This window comes from Maniola hyperantus, chromosome 20 (assembly GCF_902806685.2).
Source record: "Maniola hyperantus chromosome 20, iAphHyp1.2, whole genome shotgun sequence".
Taxonomy (NCBI): Eukaryota; Metazoa; Arthropoda; class Insecta; order Lepidoptera; family Nymphalidae; genus Maniola; species Maniola hyperantus.
In genome coordinates, this window is record NC_048555.1 from 10,095,817 (window position 1) to 10,120,232 (window position 24,416).

A 24,416-nucleotide genomic window follows, 5' to 3' on the forward strand; every position below is an offset into this window, starting at 1 on the left:
TTGGGTTCGATTCCCAATTAGGAAAATCAGGGAAAATGCATTTCTATAGGTTCTCTGTCCGAGGAAGGCACATTCTGTAGAGTCAAGGCATGCGCCTTGATATCTTTATTCATGTAGTCCCGTTGTCCCCGTTAGCCGTATCCCCGTTAACGAGGACATCGGGATTTGAATAAAATTATTAAAAACTTATCCCGTTGTCCCCGTTGTCATTTCCGTTTAACGGGGACATCAGGATTTGAATAAAATTATTAAAAACTTATCCCGTTGTCCCCGTTATCAATTCCCCTTCAACGGGGACTGCGGTAAATGAACAAAATTGTTAAAAACTCTTTCCGTTGTTTCCGTACTCTGCCCCCGTTAACAGTATCCGAGAGTCAATTCCACAGTCTTATGGAATCTTGCTATGGGGTAAAGCAGCAGATATTTGAAAAAAATTCGTATTACAAAAAAGGGCAATACGTGCAATTTATAATTTAAAACCGCGCGATGTTTTTTGCGCGATTGCGAAACAATTTTATTCATTTACCGCAGTCCCCGTTGAAGGGGAATAGAGAACGGGGACAACGGGATAGATTTTCAATAATTTTATTGAAATACTGTTGTCCCCGTTAAACAGAAACGACAACGGGGACAACGGGATAAGTTTTTAATAATTTAATTCAAATCCCGATGTCCCCGTTAACGGGGATATCGATAACGGGGACAACAGGACTACACCTCTTTATTTTGGCGGCACGACCTGTTGCTCTAATTTGGTGACAAAAATGATAAAATTACAGTTTTGGTTTCAGTACCTATTCAGTAAGTAGTTATACGATGGTTATACGGCTCTCCATAATTTTTTTCCAAATATCTTCAAGATTAAAATCTTTAACGTTATACCGTATAGTCTATGGTTACACTATTTATCGATCGTAGACTGATTAAAAAAGCTAGACTAAAGTACTGTGTAACCGCGTGTGAGATTGCGATAGCACAACTTAACGATGAATAACACGACAATTACCATTGTTTAGTAGTCTATTTGCATAAACCGCTCAACAATATTTGTATTAAACGCTTTTTATGTGAAAACAAGTAAATAACTGATGAGAAATAGTTACAATGACGCCACCAATTCTCAACGTTTGTTTTGTAACTAAAGTTGTATTCCTTGAAAAAAACGGTTACACGATAAAACAGGTTAGCTGCGTCTTTGAGTGAATGAGAAAGCAAACGTTCCTTTGTCTAGATTTTTTACTCCGTCTACGTTATCGATTTATCGTTACGAGACCAAAAGACAAGTATCCAGAGTAGGAAGCTGTCAGCTGTCAAGAGAATTAAAAATTACAAAACTGATGGTGGCTGACGTTTGAGGTTGAGAAGGAACTGTCAAAACGTTTTCGGTTTTGGGTTTTACTTTGTTGAGAGAATGTAGAAACATTGATTTTACACGTTTTAGTGTTGTTTTTCTGAGATTATTTACTTTGTTTATGAAGATTTAAGCCGAAAGCCGTGTAACTGTCACAGGATGGCAGCTACGGCGGAAAGCGTTTCGATCTCCGAGCTGAAGGCGGAGATCGAGAGGTTGAGTAGGGAACTCGACCAGGCGAGCAGCGAAAAGATCCAGTCGGCGCAGCTGGGTCTGGTGCTGCTAGAGGAGAAGAGCTCCCTGCAGCTGCGATGCGATGAGCTGGAGAGCCTGTACGAGAACACGAAGCACGAGCTGGATATAACGCAGGAGGTTAGATGGCCTACATTCCGTAATATTTTCACTTTTTCATGCCTTAATGGGTACATTAACGTGCAAACGGTAACTTAAAATTTAATTTTTAGCATCTGATATTCATGTGATGAGCTACTTTCAAAAATTAATGAACATTTGTTTCATGTATGTTAACATTTGATACCTAGGCTATATTGACTTTGATTGTAAATTTTTAAGAAGCATTTTTAATAAGAATAAACATCTTTTTAAAGTAAACTTTAGGAATGTTTTTGGAATAATGAAACAAATCTATCACTGGTTTGCAATGCTCTTGTATCTAGCAAAAACAAAGTGGGCATTCTGTTTCTATTAGTATTGAAACTAACTTAAAAATTTATTTACAACTAGCTAACCTGGCGAACTTCGTACCGCCTAATAGTCGATTCAAATTTTTCTCTCCGTAAGAACCATCCTCGTTGAGATAAAGTAAAACGACCGGGCTGTGCAAACACCTGTTTATTACTGTCTCATTGCAGTTGCACTCGCGCGCCAGCGGCGGCGGTGCGTCTACGGTCGTCGTAGGTACATAAACCGTTGTGCATATACATCACTCGTACTTCAAGAAATTTTATAAAAAAAGAATTAGCGAAATCGGTTCAGCTGTTCTCGAGATTTGCGATCAGCAACACATTCAGCGATTCATTTTTATATATAGAAAATGTTTAAAATTTGAAATCTTATAGGAAGTTTACCTGTTTTCTTTGAAACATGACTGACCCTAAAACTACGGTTAAAGAACTAGATGTAACATTGCTAACATTTGTTTATAGGCATTGATGAAACTTGACACAACACAAAAAGTGACAACACAGAGTGGAATAGAACAGGAAAATGCTCTCCTCAACGAGTCTGCGGCTATGGAGAGCTCCCTCACACTACAGATTATTGAACTTGAAGGAGAAACAAAACAGGTATTTTTTTCATACTTTTAATATATATTTAAAGATTGGACTACACTCATGTTTCTGCTAGAGTATGCCTGACTAGTTTCAGACCTGTCTGTGGTCCTTATTCATGGGCCTGTCCAATTCCATGCCCAAGGTATTTCTTTCTGAATAAGTTATTCTTTAGCAAGACCTAAGAGAACTAGAACTTTTATATTTATCCCAATTTTATTGCAGTTACTAGTATTTACATTCATCATGATTAACCCATAGCCGGCTCACTACTGAGGACGAGTATGCTCTTAGAATGAGAATGGTTTGACCATAGTCCACCATGCTGATCAATTTCAAACTTCATACACCTTTGAGGACATTATGGAGAACTCTTAGACAAGCAGGTTTCCTCATGATCATTTTCTTCACGGTTAAATCAAGTGATATTTAATTGCTTAAAACGCACATAACTCAAAAAATTAGAGGCCTGGGATCGAACCCCCAATCTCCCAAAAAGAAGGCCGATTTCTTAACCACCAGGCTATGAGTCTATCCTAATTGCTCTGCCATTTAGTGGCGGAATCTTCTAAGGCATTGTGATGTGTAGTCGAGGATGGTGCTCACGGTTCCACGTATTGTGTCATGTCAGGTGTCAATGTATGAATTCTGACGCAGGGACTGTGGGAACGTTAAGCAGGCAATTCTAGGGATTCGACCTGGCTATGTCTGCGTAAAAATGTAATGTACATAATAACTTTGAAAAATAAAAAAAATTGAAATTTCAATTTTGGTTATTATTAACTTGAAAATGAATTTTCTTTTAGTGTATGCTATGTCATATTTGTGAAGTATGTTTTGTTTGTTGCTACTGGCTATCAGTAGGTACTATAAAATAACCATTCTTCTTCCTCCAAAGCCACTGTAGAGGAAGCAAACAATCATTCTGAATATGAGAGTGTTTCCTGTGTCATGACTAGCTGACCTGGGTGGCTTCGCTCAAATAGAATTTTGAAAATCTCAGAGGTTGTGGAAGTTTCAAAAATCATAAAACTTATTTCTATATTTTTAAAGCTCAAACACATTATGAATAACTAGCTTATGCTCGCGACTGCATCCATGTAGACCACAAATTTCAAACCCTTATCTCCCCCCCTAAGGGGTTGAATTTTCAAAAATCCTTTCTTAGCGGATGCCTACGTCATAATAGCTATCTGCATGCCAAATTTCAGCCCGACCATCCAATAGTTTGAGCTGTGTGTTGATAGATCAATCAGTCAGTCACCTTTTCCTTTTATATATTTAAGATTATAAAAAACATTACTCTCTTTCTGGTGCAGTCAGGCAATACTATTTTAGCTTTAGCTTAGATAGAAAGGTTTTATAAGCGTCTATAGTATGTGGCCGAAATTAGTGTACATCAACCTTAGAATGACATTTTGGTTTTGGAGAGCGTTGTCTCTGTCACTCATACCTATACTGAGACTGCGAATCGCTTCGTACGAGTCCGTGGAGTTTCGACTATGTAGAGGTGCAGACATTTATGTTGCCGCGCGGTCCGATAGTAAAAGTTATATCAACCAGACGAAGTCACATGCTTCGAAGGTATAAACAATCCCACATACATATATTTGACGACGTCTATGGCGCAGTGGTAAGCGCTGTGGTCTTATTAGTGAGAGGTCCCGGGTTCAATTTCTGGCAGGAGTTTGGAATTTCATAATTTCTTGTCTGGTCTAGTGGGAGGCTTCGGCCGTGGCTACCGGCCCTACCGGCAAAGCCGTGCCGCCAAGCGATTTAGCGTTCCGGTACGATGCCGTGTAGAAACTAAAAGGGGTATGGGTTTAATAAAAACGGCCATACATACCCCTTTCAGGTTAGCCCGCTACCATCTTAGACTGCATCATCACTTACCACCAGATGAGACTGCAGTCAAGGGTTAACTTGTATTTAAATTAAAAAATACCCAGATAGCCGTGTTTTTGCTGTCGCGTAGTCGGGTAAAAATAGCGAAACGTTATCCATACCCTTTTTATGACTTTCACACAATATTATATACCTAGTAGGTACTTACCAAAAGCGAAGTAACAACGAATGTATGCGCAAACGTAGTTTAAATTTTAAAGTTGCAATGAATGCGTTAAATGTTTATTAAAGGACTAGATTATTCCCGCGACTTTGTTCGCGTGGACTACACAAATTTCAAACCCCTATTTCACCCCCTTAATGGTTGAATTTTCAAAAATCCTTTCTGAACGGATGCCTATGTCATAATAGCTATCTGGCTGCCAAATTTCAGCCCGACTCGTCCAGTAGTTTGAGCTGTGCGTTGATAGATTAGTCAGTCAGTCAATCCTTTTATATATTTAGATTATGCAGAGCCTCGTTATCTTATTAGTGGCATGTAACCCCTGACACATCTGACGGAATGTGCCTGCGTCTAATCAAACGAGAGCAATTGGCATGACTCATCGCTGGACCCAGCATCAGTATAAACGGGACGTTCTTTTCGTGCACACTGAAAAACTGTTGATCAGGAATCAGTTAAAAAAGGAGATCTCTCTCATACTCTATTTTATTTATCAGTTATAGAATATAATATGTGATTATAAAATATAAAAGGCATATATCGCGATATATGTTTGAATTTTGTCGTCATTTCGATTCAGTTTCGAGGAACGTTATCACGACAGGACTGCGCCGGTGCGGGTTGAGTAGTTACAGACAATCTATCCACGATCCAATCGATCGATCGATACGTACCTACATATAATCGTACAGTAGTCAGTGTTTAGTCACATATGAAGAACAAACGAAAGCTATCCTATCGGACGTGATGTAAGCCACGAATGGCGTAAGCGCATCGGTATTAATCCATAACACTGCTCCAGAAATATACTTTTATTTGGCCGGCCTTGATCCATATGCTCCATGAGTTCACTTAATAGTGTGAAGATTTTAAAATGCATTCGATACGCGCCTTACGCACAGTGGAAGTGATTCTTGTGGCATGTGGGAAGTTACATTGAATAGTGCACCGTGGAATGCTGCAGTCATTCATTGAAAATGAGCGAAGGTGAAGAGGTATTGTGTGTGTATTGTATGCGTATTATACCACAGTCCCGCCCCCCAAACCGAACTTGTCATAATGTGCCAGCATGCCACTATTTACCATGCTGCATCCTGGACACGGACAGACAGACATCCCGGGAAAACAGAAGATCCTTAGATTCCGATTGTAACAATTATTTCGCACATCCGCACGTCACCCGCGCTATCCCGCACCGGCTTAACGCAGGGAGTGTGCGGGGCGTCCCCACCCCGATTGCCATCTTGATCTGTCCAGTAGATTCCATGTACAATATCCCGGGAAAACAAAAGGTCCTTAGGTTCTGATTGATAACACTTCTTTCTTTATAAAGGTCCTTAGATTCCTATCCGATAGATTACATGACGTGAATTCAATTAAGAGGATGAATAATTTCGGAGATGGAGGACGGAAATCCTCAACAAATACTTAACAGCAAATCAATATCGATCTGTAAGCTCAGTAAAAAGCAGACTTTTAGTCATAATAATGACGTGATATAATAGTTTTCTTTCTCGGTCATCCTAATGTATAATGTCGGACGTCGGCTGTGGCACTCTTGTTATAACTTTAGGTTCACAATGAAAGATTGACAGCTAATCGGAAGATATCGTTGAAACGCGACTATCGTGTTGATATTGAATCCAAACGAGACCGACCGTCTCCCATACGTCGTTGGGTCCAGAAATTGATGAACCGTTCCAAATTAGTGTGATTTGTTAATAATAATTAGACAACTGGTGAACTATTTAGAATGGTTTAGAGTGCATAAAATTATCTAAAATAAAATAATACCAAATTCTACTTAGTTTGTACCTACCCACTATACAATTACAGTAATAATCTCGACCAAAAACACAGACATATCCGTTAATATTTTTCTATATTTAGCAACTGTAAATTAAAATTATTTTTTGTGATTGTGGCTTATCGTTTTTTGTGATTTGGTATTAATAAGACTGTGCCCAAGACTGGACCCAAAACTGTTCGGTCTCCTTTGGTGATAGAGAATTGGAGTCTCGTCGATGCTGTCAAACTTTGTCTCGTATTTCACGTCGATATAGTGGTGTTTACATAAATAATGGAACATTGTTGATATACCTATCTCGTTCGCTGGACATTAGCCAAAAAAAGAAACGTGGATTCGAGCTACATTTATCAGTTTACGGCCGTTCTTCTCATATTTTCCTTTACTTTTTTAACAAGAGAAAATTTACCTACTACGAAATATCAGTTCCTTTAAAGTCTTAATTGACCATGAAGAAGTCCAACTACATTACGTGTCAATGTTATTTTTAGCTACCAGATTCTCGGGATTTGTTGACCGTTGTTGTTTCAAATTCAAATATAGTATCCATCCATACATACTTTTCAACCGCGAAATGTTCGTCTCAATCCAAAGAAAAGATGTATCAATGTCTCAAATCTCAACATAAAATTATTACCTTTAGTATTACTTACTAAGTTTCTGTATTTTTATCGGTCGTATGTTGTGATTTAGGTATGCATAAAAACGACTAAACTGACAAACGAACAATTAAAGATATAGAGTAATATCCTCATTTTCATACTATAAATGTAAAGTTTGGATGTTTATTACTCCTTCATGCCACGATGATTGAACCGATTTCGCTGAAATTTAGAATACCTTATACCCTTAAATAAAACATATACTAATTTTATCCGGAAAATCAAAGAGCTCTCGCGAGATTTTTGCGGATGTAGTCGCGTGAATGTTAGACTTTTTTTTAATTAACTTTGCTATTAAAATTGTTATGCAAATAGATTGTACCTGTCTAGTGTCTCGTTGTTACTAGATTATGCACAGGTACGGCGCTAGGGGTCCATTAATTTTGAACAGCTTAGCGATCCGGAGCACACGTCTGGGAAAGGTCTGCTACATTTTGGCCAACTCATTAAAACTTTGCTCATCACGCACCTTTGCCTTGTTTCGTATTAAGTCCATTCATATTAATTATTCTTACCTGAGATCCCTACACTGACATGTGGTTCTAATTATACTCCTGCTTTACCATTCGATATCGCAAGTGCCAGCACAACTGTACAAAGTTTCATCACTATCGAATGAATGGTATAGAAACGCATAAAAAACAAACAAACATTCGTTTTTTTACATTAAACTTATTTCTTTCCCTATTGTTAAAAAAACCGGAATTGCGCGTAAGTAGTGTGTTTATAGTAGATAGTTATTGATGAGATTTTAATTTTTTGTGATGTAACCACAAATTCACGGTTTTCGAATTCTTCCCATTAGGTACTTATGCTATAAGATATTAGGGAAGTACCCTGTAGGTATTGATTGCCTTGACGGGTCTTGACACGCAGAGAACACAACGAAGTTATCCTATATTATCAAGTAAAAACCGGTCAAGTGCGAGTCAGGCTCGCACACGAAGGGTTCCGACCATCGTACAAGGTATACCTATCTTACACGTTTATATAGAACACTGCAAGTTAATGACAGACTGCGCCATGTGCGCGTATATTAGGTATGTGATTTAGTAAATTACTTTTTCGTAAACTTATTGTTTTTCTTTGTAATGTAACCATAAATTCACAGTTTTCGGATTCTTTGTTATACTTTACTTATGTTATAAGACCTATCTACCTACCAGACGTTCATGATTCTAGTCTAGGTCCACGGGAAGTACCCTATAGGTATTCTTGACAGACACGACGAACAGTCAGATAGACAACATAGTGATTCTAAAAAGGTTCCTTTTTCCTTTTGAGGTACGGAACCCTAAAAAGTAATTTCTCTATCTCCAGTCCAAAGAATTGGGTGGAATGATTAATTAATGTACGCTAACGATCTATTAGCGCAATGTAATGTGCAAGGCTTCGTAAAATCCAGGCCATTTCGGTTATCGTGAACAGAATTGTTTTCGGCCGAGTCACTGTTGATGCATATTCTATTAACATACGACTAGCTTCTGCCCCCGGCTTGCCTAGTAGAAATATAAGCTTACTAGCTGATGCCCGCGACTTCATCCGCGTGGATTTTCGTTTTTCAAAATCCTCCGGGAACTCTTCTATTATCCGGGATTAAAGTAGGCTATATGTTAATCCAGGATATAATCTATCTCCATTCCAAATTTCAGCCAAATCCGTCCAGTAGTTTTTGCGTGAAAGAGTAACAAACATACACACACACATATAATATACACACAATCTTTCGCCTTTATAATATTAGTGTAAGTAGCATCACACTAATATTATAAAGGCGAAAGATTGTGTGTATATATATGTGTGTATGTGTATGTTTGCTAAGACTTCGTTTGTCTACATTTAAATTTTATTGAAGATCTAGTCAGAATTTCTCAAATTCCTTTCTTAATGGCGGTCTAATTTATAAAGAGAACTTCTTGAGGCCATACTAGCTACTCCTAGACAAAAATTCACGTGAGTTTAGTAAAAACTAGGTATTAAAAATGTAGAAACACTCGACTAAAAACGTGAGTAAAGCCGGTTTCTTCTACATTTATAATGGAAATCACTCACGATGGTTTAAACGTTAGAATAGCCACTAGGCCTGTTCCTGAAATGCAAGCTATTCTGTACCTTTTGTCAAAGTCGATAAAATGGATGTGCTTTTAAAAATCCCGTTGAGACTCCTTGATTTTTCTGTAATAAAAAGTTGTCTGTCAGCCTCCGGGAGGAAAGATATCCCCATACTCCCCATACCACGTCAAAATCGGTCAAACGGATGGCTCGTGAAAAGGTAACAGACATGCAAGCACAATTCCGTTTAACTTTGTTTTATAGTCGCTAAGATCACATCATTTACCGCCTTCTCAATTTTGAATTCAGATGTAGTTTGAATAAAATATTTGGGCTCCGGATTCGTTTTTGTGGCTGTTGAATAAACAATTGGCGCATCCATTTGAATAATTCTTTGCTTCATTTACTTGTCCAAATTGTCGTAATGTATAAGTACGCGACAGGTCGAGATGACAATCGGGCTGGGAACGCACCGCACACCCGCACAGCCCCCGAGCTAACCCGGTGCGGGCGAGCCCGGGCGCTTTACGGGTGTGCGGGGCGTCCCCCCGCCTCACACCCCGATTCATCTCTACCTGTCGCGTACTATGGGTATTAGTTTGATCTCTAGTCGAGCTTTAATTCAGTCATTCGATGGCCAAATTCGAATATCATTAATCAAATAATCACATTGCCCAATCAACTCATCAGTCACAATTTCTGGGCAATATGTTTAGTCACTTGACCTATGACATTATTATACTTTACTAAGTCGATTAAATACCTAATTTAATAAAGGCGGCCGTCTGTGTTAAATAAAATTAGACTGCATTTAGACGTGTAAACCAAAATTTTAGTATCTTTATTTAAGTATCTGAGTCTCTAACAATCTTAGTTTTCAGTATATTCTCTGGCACTGTATGTCAAAGTACATAAAATTGAGTTTAACTTGTCATAAAGACTCACTTCCGTGTTACTCCACTTTCGCCTGCATGCGTTGACTTTTACTCGCGAAAAAGTCCTTCGAATTATTCCGTCTCAAAAGTGTATTTCGCGAAGAAAATGCATTTCTTACAAAACTGAAACCTTATCGATCTAACCTAGGTGAGAGTGAGTCAGGCGGACGGAGATAACAATGCTTGTCGAGCATTATTCAGACTTTTTATACATTTCTGATTTTATCGCTCCGCGAATCTAGCTTTTTTTGTAGCGTAACGATGTTATACTCGAGTATTTCTTCAGCACTTTGCGTTTGCCAAGAAAATTAGACTTTTTGTCCAATTTGAGTATTTTTTTCTTGTAGGGTACAAACATCGAAAGGGAAACATCGAAATAACACCTGGAAGATCTAATACCTCTGAATATTATTATCAATAGATAGAGATATCAATAGTACCATGTGGTTATGAGAGTTTGATTTCGTTGGTTTCATGTTTTGCATGCTTTTTAGGGTTTGGTTCCGTACGCGAAGGGTGCAAACGGGACCCTATTACTAAGACTCCGCCGTCCGTCCGTCCGTCCATCTGTCTGTCAGCGGGCTGTATCTCGTAAATCGTGATAGCTAGGGACCCGAATTTTTCACAGAATGTGTATTTCTATTGCCGCCATAACAAAAATACTAAAAATTTCGGCCGCGATTTAAAACATTAAAAATAGCTATTTCTTGTACGATAGTACGGAACCCTTCCTTTGCGAGTCCCACTCGCACTTAACCGGTTTTTGCCGTTTAATAAAACCCCATTCGAAAAGTCTGTTAGAAAGCTTCACTGTGAAAAAAAAAATATTATGGTCTTTCTAGTTTGCTTGTAATCTCCCGAACTAATGAGCTCACTTATAGATGCTATTATTTCCGAGTGCTATACCTAGGCTATTAATTAGATCACGCGGGCAATCATCATCATCATCATGAGTAACCCATACTACAGAGCACGGGTCTCTCAGGGTGAGAAGGGTTTTGGCCATACTCTACCACGCTGGCCAAGTTCTGATTGGTAGACTTTTGAGAATATTATGGAAAACTCTCAGGCATGCAAGTTTATTCACGATGTTTTCCTTCACAGTTAAAGAAAGTGATATTTAAGTTGGGACTTAAAACGCGCATAAAAATCCGTGGCAGAAGGTTTCTGCAAAAATATTTATAACTAACGAAGTCCACAGAATTAAATGTAATACGTATAATATTATACATACTCCCACATGCCTCTCCCGTTCGTGATTTTTAGATTGGAAACATTTCGACCTAATTTTCGAAATGATGCTTAGATATAACGAGCGTGCACGGCGCAACGCGAGCCTACAACTCTTTAACATCCATTGACACGATTTAAAAACCGCTCCCCTTTGAAATTAATTATGACGGTTGCGTATTTTTTTAATCACTACCCATATTATAAATTAAACTGTGATAGCCTAGTGGTTAGGACGTCCACCTTCTAATCGGAGGTCGGGGGTTCGATCCCGGCCACGCACCTGTAACTTTTCGGAGTTATGTGCGTTTTTTAAGTAATTAATATATCACTTGCATTGACGGTGAAGGAAAACATTGTGAGGAAACCGGCATGCCTGAGAGTTCTCCATAATGTTCTCAAAGGTGTGTGAAGTCTGCCAATCCGTACTTGGCCAGCGTGGTAGACTATGGCCAAAACCATTCTCACTCTGAGGGGAGACCTGTGCTCTGTAGTGAGCCGGTTATGGGTTGATCATGATGATGACCCATATTAAAAAATAGCGAAATTAGAGTGTATTTGTCCGTTGGTTCATTGGTTTGGTGGTTTGTCCTTCAATTTATTAGGTACTAGCTGATGCCCGCGACTTCGTCCGCGTGGAATTAGGTTTTTAAAAATCCCGTCGGAACTCTTTGCTTTTCCAGGATAAAAAGTAAAAGCCTATGTCACTCTCCAGGTCTTTATCTATACCCATGCAAAAAATCACGTCAATCGGTTGCACGTGATTGCAGGACAAACCAACAAACCAATAAACCAACAAACAAACACACTTTCGAATTTATAATTATAGGGGTACTGATAGTACCTGGATGACCTCCCTAGCGAAGTTGTGAGTGCTATGGTCTTATAAGTGGGAGGTCCCAAGTCCGATTCCCGGCAGGGGCAATTTAGGCATTTACAACTTCTAAATTGTCTCTGGTCTGATCTGGCGGAAGGCTACGGCCGTGGTTAGTTACCATCCTACCGGCAACGCCGTGCCGCCAATCAATTCAGCGTTCCGGTACGATGCCGTGTAGAAACCGATAAAGGGGTATGGGTGTAACAAAAACTGCCATACCAAGTTACTCCGCTACCACCTTCGGCCGAGATCTATAGAGCGCACTTTGACTTAGCTCAGACTTAAGTTTCAGTTAAAACGAGAAAGATTTATGCCATAACACTGTCTCGTTTTAACAGTTTCTTAAGTCTGAGCAAAGTCAAAGTGCGCTCTATAGATCTCAACTTTAGACTGCATCATCACTTACCAAGTTATCACCAAGTGAAATCGCAGTCAAGAGCTAACATGTAATGGAGTAAAAATAAATAAAAAACCAGGGTTGCCTGTTCCTATTTGCTACGCCTATAGGTATTATTTATAGGTCTCAATTAAAGCGACATAAATCGTCTGCCTCCCGCCACGGCACCGTCAGCGCCACACCTAGCGTCTGTTTTAGACACCAATCAACTAAGTGCTAGCGAACCTCGTTTAGGGCTAAACAGACCTACGATTTTGGTTAGTCACCAATTAAATTTAGTCGTCAGACATCGAGGCTGATTCTTTTGTGGATAAACAACATTATCGACCCATCGCCGCGGCGGCTCACTATTGACCACGGGTCTCCTCTTGGAATGAGAATGCTTTGGCCACATTACACCTCAGTACAGATCGCTATTTAACGATAAAACCGCCTTTTTGTATTATACATACATACACCAAGCTGGTCAAGTGCGGATTAGCAGACTTCACACACCTTTGAGAACATAGGGTATGGGTTTAATAAAAACTGCCATACCCCTTCCAGGTTAGCCCGCTTCCATCTTAGACTACATGATCGCTTACCACCAGGAGAGATTGCAGTCAAGGGCTAACTTGTATCTGAAAACATTATGGACAACTCTCAGACAAGTCGGTTTCCTTACGTTGTTTTCCTTCACCAAGTTTTGTAGGACCCTTGCGGTTTCCGTGCTCTTTATTTCAACGCGTACGAATAATAATTCATTAATGTCTAACCATCGATATAAATGACAAGATATGCCCAAGCGAACAAAATTTTTCACGGATTTGGAACCAAATAAATCAGCGCCACCTCTTAGATACTAATGAACGACCCGTTTGAAATCCAGACGTCACTGAGGTTGCATTGGTGCTAAATAAACATTTTAGGACCAATGAGTCGGTGACATTATGCTTGTTCAATGGCCCTGTCCTTACGAAGTAATATATAAGGCAATGTGTCTAACGTCTTTTTTACCAATTCTATAAAATCGATTACAGTCGTTAGTCTGCCTTAGGCCTCAGCTTACTCATAAATGAATGACCCGCCTGCTCGGTCCTTCTATCTATTACTATATGCCTACAGCAGATGTTACTAACTTTAGCTTCGTACTTACAAATTACAAATTAGAACGTACAAAATATATTGACTGAAATAATTTCATCGTTTGAAAATGTTTCTGGATTTACTGTTTTGTACGAATAGGAGTTTTGCGCAAATTTTTTTTTAATCTTTTTTTAAAGAATATTAGCCATGTTAAATGACTAATATTTCCCTTTCCTCTCCAATTAAGCGTCAGGCTTGTGCTAGGAGTAGTTACGACAATAGTGCAACGGGCGGGGTTTGAAGCGTCGACCTTTCGGTTTTCAGTCCACTCCTATATCGGTTGAGCTATTGAGGCTCAAAAAATTGATTAGTTTTTGCGAAACAAATCGTAATTTTTAGGGTTCCACATTTTTTTGAATCGTCAAATAATTTAATTTACCACGTAATCGCCATAAAACGCCATTCACGTAATAAATAAAAGACATGGTATAGATAGTGGCTCGATTGCAGTAAAATCACTGCCACGATGTCCTGATCGCAATCACTTCTGATTGGTTGATGCTCGCTCACTATTGGTTATAATGTATTGTTGCAACAAGAATACCATAAATTCAGCCAATCACAACGATTGCGATTGTAATAATGATTGATGCAGTTTTCCTACAATCGAGCAGCTGGTCAAAAATGTATTTATATCTCTGTCATAATGTTCCCCGCGGAAAAGCTTTGCACTAGCCTAACAACTTAGTTGTGAGATTGTGCACAACACAGTTGGCCACAGTCTAATATAGACAGCTGTTTTACATGACCATGACAAAACATGTTTGTTGTATATTTTGAAGCAAATTTTCTGAAAAGCGTAACTATCTAATTCGTCACGATATTGATTGTGATTCTTGTAAAGCCAAAAATATGCCAGGAATTCATATTACACGTTTGCAACGCGAATTGCTGACATATTTTGTTTAGCAGCGTCTAAAATACGCGCGGCATGCTGGCTCCATAATATTCGCTTTTGACTTAACATACGTAGAGTATATTTTATAAAAAAAAATCATAGAATACCCATGTTTTATCAAATGTGCTTGTGTTTGCTAAGTTGTGTAAAAAGACCGACGAAAAGTGCGAGTCGGACTCACACACGAAGGGTTCCGTACCATCGTACAAGATTTAACACTGTACATTTTTTAATTTGTACCTAGGTATTAGGTTGGTATAACGGGAATAGAAATACCCACTCTGTGAAAATTTTAGTCTCTACACCTATTACGGTTCATGAACCAGCCCGCCTGATAGACAGATCTAAGATAGACGGGTGGACAGCGGAGGCTTAGCAATAGGGGCCCACTGGCACCCTTCAGATACGGAACCCTGAAACTGTAATTTTTTCTAAAGCTAACTGTCCCTTTCACAGTTACGGCACGAGCTAGAGCGTGTGATAAGCGAACGGGATCGACTGTTGGCAGAGAGTTCGGAACTAGGAGCTGACAAGGCGACACGGGAGTCTGAGAGAGCTGCCCTTCGAGCGGAGTTGAGGGAAGCGAGGCAAAGGGAGCAACGGCTCTTGCTGGACATAGGGGACTTGGAGGACGAGAATATATCATTGCAGAAGCAGGTCTCCGCACTAAGGTCGTCACAGGTATGTTTTTATATTTCTGGATCATTGTACTATCATGTACGATAAGTGATCAGATAATAATTCTTTGAAACTTTATGTCTTTACTGGTGGGCTCAAGCGCCCGGGACTTTGTCCGTGTGGACCACATACATTTCGATCTCCTATTTTACCCCCTTAAGGGTTGAATTTTCAAAAAACCTTTCTTAGCGGATGTCTATCTCATAGTAGCTATCTACATCACAAATTTCCATCCGTCCATTAGTTTGAGCTGTGCGTTGATAGATCAGTCAGTCAGTTAGCTTTTCCATTTATATACCTATGTATAATAGAAATCGTATTTATACCTCATATTACTACTAATAAACATTAGTTCGCTTGCACTTAGCGGTAGAGTAAATTTAAGAATACCAGTTGAATAAAATTTCTGAACTATTAAATCCTGAAGATGTTTTTCAAAAGTAGAGAACTTTATCTATTCCATTTGAAGCAACTATTAAAGTTGGGTTAAAAGTATTTGTGACTGTGGGATTCAGTGGAAACTTTTTTCAAAAGTAATTGTGACATTTATCGTCTTATTCAGGTTGAATTTGAGGGTCTAAAACATGAAGTTCGTCAACTTAGAGAAGAAGCAGAAAATGCGCGCGCGGCCGCTGACGAAACTGCAGCGCTGCGCCGCATCGCTGAACGACAGCTCGCCGAAGCGCTGGAAGCGCTGCAAGCGGAAAGAGAAGCCAAGTTCGCTGCCAAGAAGGAACTTGACGCGCATATTAGCAGAGAAGCACAGTTCAACATTACCAACTTGGCGTATAGCATACGAGGTAAGTATCTTATCGCACTACCAGCGCCGCATCGCTGAACGACAGCTCGCTGAAGCGCTGCAAGCAGAGAGGAAGGACAAGATGGCTGCCAAGAACGCACTTGACACATTGTCTGTAGAAAAGCAGAGTTCAACATTACCAACAGTATATGTGGTAAGTACAATTTACATCTAACAGCGTTGAAGCTGATGAGACCACAGCATTTCAAAGCAACCCGCCGGAGCACTAGGAAATTCGTTGCGCACCTAGTAGAGGCGAAGTTTTGTCCCTAGTTTTCGAGGACTAAATTACCCTAATAAAGTGTTTCATCTAAGTTTGTGCTTGTCAGGTATGCCCGAGGAGGGAACGGAGTCTGAGGGTGAGGCGGGCGCGTCGGGCGCAGGCGAGCTGGGCGCCGACCACCACGCGGACTTGTTCTCCGAGGTGCACCTGCACGAGATCAGCCGCCTCGAGAAGCAGCTCGAGCAGGCGCACAACGAGAACGTGAGTCCAACATCACAAACTGTATAATAGAGTAAGTGATCTAGGTGCAGACTACCCAAAGGTGGATCTTCCAGGTTAACCCGCTTCCATCTTAGACTGCATCATCACTTACCACCAGGTGAGATTGCAGTCAAGGGCTAACTTGTATCTAAATTAAAAAAAAAAACAGATTCATAACAGTGATATAAATGATGAATCCACATCGTTTTAGCTAACTCAAAACACGCTCTATTCTCTATAGACCTGTCTTAAACGCTGAAACTTTGGTGTTCTATATTCCAACTACAGTTGTACAGACTTGAATAGTTCTTTGAACTTGATTTGCAAAACTCTTTTTTAACCGACTCCACAAAAGGAGGAGGTTCTCAATTCGCCTGTATGGTTTTTTTGTATGTCTGTTACGCTTTTACACTTTTTGGAGTCAGTGCCAATGTGAAGTCACAAAACAATATATATATATAGAGATAATATGAAGAGTAGATAATTGGCACCGACTCCAAAAAATATTATTATGGAACTACTATAACTCTTGTACAAAATACAAAATGTATTTGATAATAAATTAAATTATTTTATACTTTTTAGTGTTTGATGTTATTGAAGTCTGTTTTAATTTTTTTTGAAATTTTTTTACTGTCTCAAAAGTCGTATGTCGTATATTACAGTCGCAGCTGTCCTCTTCACTTCGACTGGCTCAGAACACGGCGGAGAGCGAGAGCTCAGCAGCGAGCGTCCTCCGCGCCGGCCTCACAAGAGTGTGCTCCCGCGTGTCTGCCTTACACGCGCTGCATGGCGACTGCGCACCGCTGGTAATCATTCTGCAAATATTTCATCGATGAAACTATCGTCTAATGGACGCCTTAGGGATATGTAACCCTAACCAAAGGCGAAAAACTACCAGGTTAGCCCGCTTCCATCTTGTGCATCATCACTTACCACCAGGTGAGATTGCAGTCAAGGGCTAACTTATATCTGAATTTTAAAAAGGCGTCTATTAGACGATAGTTTCATCTGCATCAGATGAATGATGAATAGCTGACAGAGCAGAGACTTATGAAGATATTGGCCATGCGAGCATCAATCATCGTATTGAAGGGTAGACTTTATCTGTCTAGTGAATACTTATATTACATAACTACTATCAGAACACCGATCTGTCCGCGCACGATTTATGCGTGTGAGTAACGGCAGAGCTGAGGTTTAAGTAAAGCCAATCGAATGAGAATATTATACGTAAGCAATATCAGTGCTTTTCTCTCGCGTGCCAACAGTGCCAGTAGCCGTGCCATTACGTTGCGGGCGACGATAAATTTGCAGGGGCGTGAGTGTCGCTTGTTTACGTAGTAAATTCTGTGGTACTACTCTCTGCTTTCGCTTGTCTCGAAAACCGTGCCAGTGTTTGTTATCACTACCCATATAAATACTTAAGTGTATTTGTTTGTTGGCTTGTCTTTCAATCACGTTGCAACGGATCGATGTGATTTTTTGCATAAGTATAGTTAAAGACCTGGAGAATTAGTTTTTTTATTTTTTTATTGCAAAAACAAAACATACAGCATTAACATAAAATTGAAATTAATACATAAGATTATTACATGAGCCAGTTAAGTTTTCAACGTTAAGTTACACATTTCATTAAGGTGGGAGTCTAATTCTAGATGCAGACAATGAGGCGTGTGCCCATCATGACGAGATGGCTCCAGTCCCTGCTATCAAGCCTTGTTTTGTGTGCATTTCTTGATAGCAGAGACGAACCCACCGCACCTATATTGGAATAGGTCCACATTTTGATATTTTTTATTGTGCATATAATATAGTTCCAGGCTAATTTTCATCCCGGACAATAAAAGAGATCTCCCGGGAAGTCGCGGGCGTCAGATAGTATTATATTTATATATTTGCAGGAGGACGACAAAGCGGAGGGTGGCGTGGCAGCTCGCGCGGCAAAATGGCTGACATGGTGGCGAGTGTCCGGCGGCGAACTGACCGCTCTGTTGGCCGCCTTGCGCGAACTGGACGCTCTCCCGGCCGACGGATCTCCCGCTGCGGTACAGCGTGCGCAGCTCGCGCAGCTCAGCGACCGAGTGGCGGACGCGGAGCTGCGCTGCGCCGCGTTGCAGGTCGATGCGGAGATACTGCGCACGCTCGCTGGAGGTATGGGCTCAAGTGACAACACTTGTATGCTGTTGGTGTCCGCTCTACCCGTAGACGGAGTAAAAAATCTAGACAAAGGAACGTTTGCTTTCTCATTCAGACTAAAAAGAGAGCACAGAAAAAGTTACTAATGTGATAAACATACGCAGCTAACCTACTTTTTGTACCTTATCGTGTAACCGTTTTTTTCAAGGAATACAACTTTAGTTGCAAAACAAACTGAGAATTCGTGGCATCATTGTATTTCTCATTAGTTATTTACTTGTTTTCACATAAAAAACGTTTAATACAAATGTTGTTGATCGGTTATTATAAATATTGGCTAAACAATGGTAATTGTCGTGTTATTCATCGTTACGTCGGGCTATCGCTATCTCAGTCGCGGTTACACAGTCTTTAATCTAGCTTTTTTATTCAGTCTACGGCTCTACCGTAATAATAGATCTTTCTCCGAACTGATGCTATGTCCGAGAACTCAGCTGGTCCGACTGTTGTGTTGTTTCGGATTGACTATGCTATATGGATAGGCCCTATTGGCCGCTACAGCGTCACCGGGGGAATCCGACTGTTCTTGGAACTTTTATATATAATGCTTATAGAAAACTTCGTAAGCGCGATTTAAGATGTATGGTAGAAGATTGAAGACCCTGTGGTGATATCTAGTTACTCGTAAGTTACTTATCTGAACCTCTATGTTGTAAGTACTACTAGCCACGGGGCCTCAAAGTCAAGACAGTGGACCCTAGCCGGTAAAATCATGGTTCGAAGAGTTTACACAGTCGTCGATGTTGTAAGTTACTATATGAAACTTATATGAAGAGTTCTATAGCCCTATAGTAATAGGGCTATATATAAAAGGAAAGGGTGACTTACTGACTGACTGACTGACTGATCTATCAACGCACAGCTCAAACTACTGGACGGATCGGGCTGAAATTTGGCATGCAGATAGCTATTATGACGTAGGCATCCGCTAAGAAAGGATTTTTAAAAATTCAACCCCTAAATATAATGGGTGAAATAGGGGTTTGAAATTTGTGAAGTCCACGCGGACGAAGTCGCGAGCATAATCTAGTAGGGCTATAGAACTCTTCATATAAGTTTCGCCTTTTGTCTGCAGACACCAAAAGTAACCAGATTTTTTCGTCCATTTAACTAAAGGCACTATGTGAAATTGTGTAATGTTGCTAGGTGCGGGCCGGGCGCTGTCGTCGGCTGCACCAGCGCTGGTGTCGGCGGCGGAGACGCTGGCCGGAGTGTACCACCACGTGTGCGCGGTCAACGGCACGCAGCCCGAGCGGCTGCTGCTCGAGCATGCTGGACAGACCGACGGTGAGTACTCCTCATTATAATTAACCCAGCGCTGGCTTACAACTGAGCACAGGTCTCTCAGAATGGAAGGGTTTGACCACATTCAGAGCCTCAATAGCTCAACCGGTAAAGGAGTGGACTGAAAACCGAAAGGTCGATGGTTCAAACCCCGCCCGTTGCACTATTGTCGTACCTACTCCTAGCACAAGCGTGACGCTTAGTTGGAGAGGAAAGGAGAATATTAGTCATTTAACATAGCTAATATTCTTTAAAAAAAAAAAAAAATCTACCTCGCGGCCAAGTGCAGATAGACAGACAAACCTTTGAGAACATTATGGAGAACTCTCAGACATGCACGTTTCCTCACAATGGTTTCCTTCACTATTAAAGCAAGTGATATTTAATTGCTGCCCAGGATCGAAACCCTTTTTGAATAAATTATTTAAAATTTATTCTAGTAACACTATTTTCTTATCAGTTAGTCATAGAAAATACTCTCTGAATTTTCCCTCTTCGGTTTGGGATCCGCCATTTTTCATTTAAAAAAAATCTTCCATGAAGTAATGATAACACTGCGCTGTTAAATTAAGATAATCAGTGTAACAAAGTGCAAAATAACATGCAGATATCGAAGTTAAATCAGTGTTTTAGTCAACCCACGACCTCCCGAACACGAGGTGGACGTGTCAACCACTAGACTATCACTGCAGGATTTTGAAACCAATTGGGTATTTTCCTAGTTTTGAATTTGATAAATATTATTACTTTAATATAAACTAGAATTTAAAAAATGACGTACGCTGAAAAAAATATTAAAATCCAACAAAGATTTACAAAGTTGCAGGCATTTTAATTTTGGAGTGGGAGAGTCTTCTATCCCTTTCTCGCAAAACGAAAATTTGTATGTCACCGCACGAAGCTTCTATGACATTAGTAAGTTGTGACGTCAAAATGCTATATCGCTATCTCTGTCTAATCAGAAATATTTAAATGCTTATAACTTTTTTGTTATTGGATCGATTTAATTAGTTTTTTCAGTTTACGTCATTATTTTTATTTTTATCCTAGTTTATAATAAAGTAATAAAAAAAATTGAGTCAAATACCCAATTGAAACCCTTTAATTTTATACCAGGTCCAGGAGGCGAAGGTCGGGGCGTGGACGAAGAAGCCCTGGCGCTTGCGGCGGGCGAGCTGGAAGGCCTGCGCGCGGCGGGGCAAGTGGCGCGCTACGCCGACACGCTGCTCGACCAGCTCACACACTTGCGCGCCGCGCTCGACACCGCGCTCGACTCCAGGCATCGACACCAACCGGGTAAGGAGAACTTCACCAACACCTCCTCTCTTACAAAAGTTCGGACACTTTATGCTTTATACACCTCAAATAAAAAAAAACCGGTCAAGTGCGAGTCAGGCTCGCGCAATGAGGGTTCCGTACTACAGTCGTATTTTTTCGACATTTTGCACGATAATTCAAAAACTATGATGCATAAAAATAAATAAAAATCTGTTTTAGAATGTATAGGTGAAGACCTTTCATATGATACCCCACTTGATATAGTCACTCACTTCGAAAGTTGAAAATACTAATTATTAGTTCATGACCACAATTTTTTTCTGTGTGATCTAACCCTAAATTCACGGTTTTCAGATTTTTCCCCAAATGTCAGCTATAAGATCTACCTACCTGCCAAATTTCATGATTCTAGGTCAACGGGAAGTACCCTGTAGGTTTCTTGACAGACAGACGGACAGACAGACAGACAACAAAGTGATCCTATAAGGGTTCCGTTTTTCCTTTTGAGGTATGGAACCCTAAAAACGCAAAAGTTGCATACACCAGTAACATAATATCGATAAAAGCACGATATAGCTAGCTCGTCTTAAAGATTTGCTATGGACCAGTGTTTTATAGATTTTTTTAAGTCACGTCAATGTGAAATTACTGATTTGGGAAAAGTGGTATAGCTCAAGAAGCACTGTTATACAACTCCTCAATAAATCTTTCTTCTATAATATAAAAATGAATCACTAAGTGTGTTGGTCATCGCAAATCTCGAGAACAGCTGAACCGATTTCGCTAAATTTTTTTTAATAATATTCCTTGAAGTACGAGGATGGTTCTTACGGAGAGAAAAATTTAAAAATTTGAATCGACTGTTAGGCGGAACGAAGTTCGCCAGGGCAGCTAGTATATTATAAAAGAACGTTAGAGAAAGCCAAAGTCTAGACATAGCTTTAGACGATAACTTAAATATGTTTTTGCTTTCAGAAGTTATCCTGTCCCTTTCCAATTTAAAGCCTCGATGTCTTATACCTACATCGATTGAGCAATCCAAAGAAAATAATTTAAATAAAAAAATATTAGACACCAAACAAAGGTTCCAAAAGTTAACTGAACAGTTAAAGGGCCTAGAAAGAATAGTTCAAATTAATGATAATGAAAATATAATATGCCCCAGACGAACGGTTAAAGAAATTACGGAGTATTTCGAGAATATGTCGAAAATGAATTCTTATGTTGACACTAATGAAAAATTTTCTTTCCAACATGCAAATTTCGCCAAAAAATCTCCATCGATTGATAAAAAAACTTCGATTACCTACATTTCCAAGTCTCTACCATATCAAAGTGTTTTAAGAAACTCCTTAAATCTAGCCAGAAAGTCGAATACCTTACGTTGCGATATCAACTTGAATTTAATATGGAAGCATGCTGCATACAAAGGAAAGAGCGTTTATTTCAAGAAATTTAATAATAATTTACATAATAAGAGGAATTCAAAGAATACTTTTAATTTTAGAGAGTCTTTAAGAGCAAGTCTAATGGCGGGGATACTTATGTTGCAATATATCATGTGAAAAGCTTGGTAAAAATCCTTGTTTCTCGTAGTTACTGGCATACAATTCGAGTGACACAATAGTAGAATCAAACAAACCAGTAGATGTTGAGTAAACATCATAGTATTTATTCTAAATATGTAGATTAGAACTTTAATCAACATTTGTTTATTAAAAATTTCTGACATTTTCTTGTGTTGTCAAAAAGACTCACTTAACTACCACCTGATGAGATTGCAGTCAAGGGCTTACTTGTATCTGAATAAAAAAATAAAAAAGACCCCATTGATTCTAAATTATCTCATAAATATATTTATATTATTCTCATAAATAGACTGAAAAAGCAGGTTTGCGACGCGACCAAAAAAGTTTATTCAACGCGACTAACGCAACATTACTGACACGACGCAATAACAGTGACAAAGGGCAAAGGGTCCTTACAAATCTTCACCTCATCATTAAATTAAACTCATTATCTACGCTCATTATAGTACATAGAAAAACCAGGACGTTCATCACCCTTACAGCGTTTTAATGCAATCCGTTCTAGAAAAAGATGGTAATATTGCCAATAATTTTGTATCTTAACATTTGACTTCTATTCCAGTAATGGAGGCGGAGGAACGCGGCGCGGAGTTGGCTGAACTTCAAGAACAAGTGATCAAACTAAAATCCCTCCTGTCCACGAAGCGGGAACAGATCGCGACTCTACGCACTGTGCTCAAGTCCAACAAGAACACCGCAGAGGTTGCGCTCGCTAACCTCAAGTCCAAATACGAGACGGAGAAGAAGATCGTCACGGAAACTATGCTGAAGCTGCGTAACGAACTGCGGCTGCTTAAGGAGGATGCCGCTACATTCTCCAGTGAGTATATTATTCATGATAAGGTGCCTCTTTAGGTGTTCAAGTTAGCAGTCTGGCAGATTTGGTCTCTCAGAGAATATTGCTGGTACATTTTTTAAGATAAAGCACAGATCTGCAATCACGCTTAGTGGCCTTTTTACGGAGTTTTTATGCCATGTCGATGAGTTAGTTCATATTATCTAAAATTTAAACAGCTCTCCTGTAAAATCGACAATTTTGTAGTAGGCCTACCTACTACTAAGTGTTTACCTACTTGATAAATTAATTAAATTTTAGGAAAAAAAATATTCTCACACATAGTCTACTGAATGTATTGTACGCAGGTCTGCGCGCAATGTTCGCGGCGCGCTGCGAAGAGTACGTGACGCAAGTGGACGAGCTGACGCAAGCCCTGTCCAGCGCGGAGGAGGAGAAGAAGACGCTCAACCAGCTGCTGCGCCTCGCCGTGCAGCAGAAGCTGTCGCTCACACAGCGCCTCGAGGAGCTGGAGGTATGTTGTTACGGCAGGTCTGCGCGCAATATCCGCTGCGCATCATGAGGAGTATGTGACGCAAGTGCAAGAAGCTATCGTAGCTTGCCAAAGCTTGCCTC

The 24,416-nt window shown here is 39.9% G+C and overlaps 2 protein-coding genes across 4 annotated transcripts in view; both read left to right on the forward strand.

Annotated features, from left to right (window-relative positions):
* The window catches only part of LOC117991896 (PX domain-containing protein kinase-like protein), a 129,433-nt gene that overhangs the window by 85,057 nt on the left and 19,960 nt on the right, over positions 1 to 24,416 (forward strand). The gene's annotated exons all lie outside the window — the stretch shown is intronic.
* Positions 1,370 to 24,416, forward strand: part of BicD (protein bicaudal D) — a 28,358-nt gene continuing 5,311 nt past the window's right edge. For 2 of the 3 annotated variants that reach the window (XR_011237933.1, XM_034979521.2), the window contains exons 1-11: positions 1,370 to 1,723; positions 2,518 to 2,658; positions 15,151 to 15,375; positions 15,935 to 16,172; positions 16,501 to 16,655; positions 17,321 to 17,464; positions 18,560 to 18,809; positions 20,001 to 20,141; positions 21,255 to 21,434; positions 23,568 to 23,825; positions 24,149 to 24,315. Coding sequence is in view for 2 of the 3 variants with exons in the window: in XM_034979521.2 (XP_034835412.1) it covers positions 1,511 to 1,723; positions 2,518 to 2,658; positions 15,151 to 15,375; positions 15,935 to 16,172; positions 16,501 to 16,655; positions 17,321 to 17,464; positions 18,560 to 18,809; positions 20,001 to 20,141; positions 21,255 to 21,434; positions 23,568 to 23,825; positions 24,149 to 24,315 (2,112 nt within the window). In the remaining variant the exon portion in view is untranslated. Of the gene's footprint in view, positions 1,724 to 2,517; positions 2,659 to 5,124; positions 5,707 to 15,150; positions 15,376 to 15,934; positions 16,173 to 16,500; positions 16,656 to 17,320; positions 17,465 to 18,559; positions 18,810 to 20,000; positions 20,142 to 21,254; positions 21,435 to 23,567; positions 23,826 to 24,148; positions 24,316 to 24,416 lie in introns of those variants that run through there. The other variant, XM_034979522.2, reaches the window with a different exon arrangement.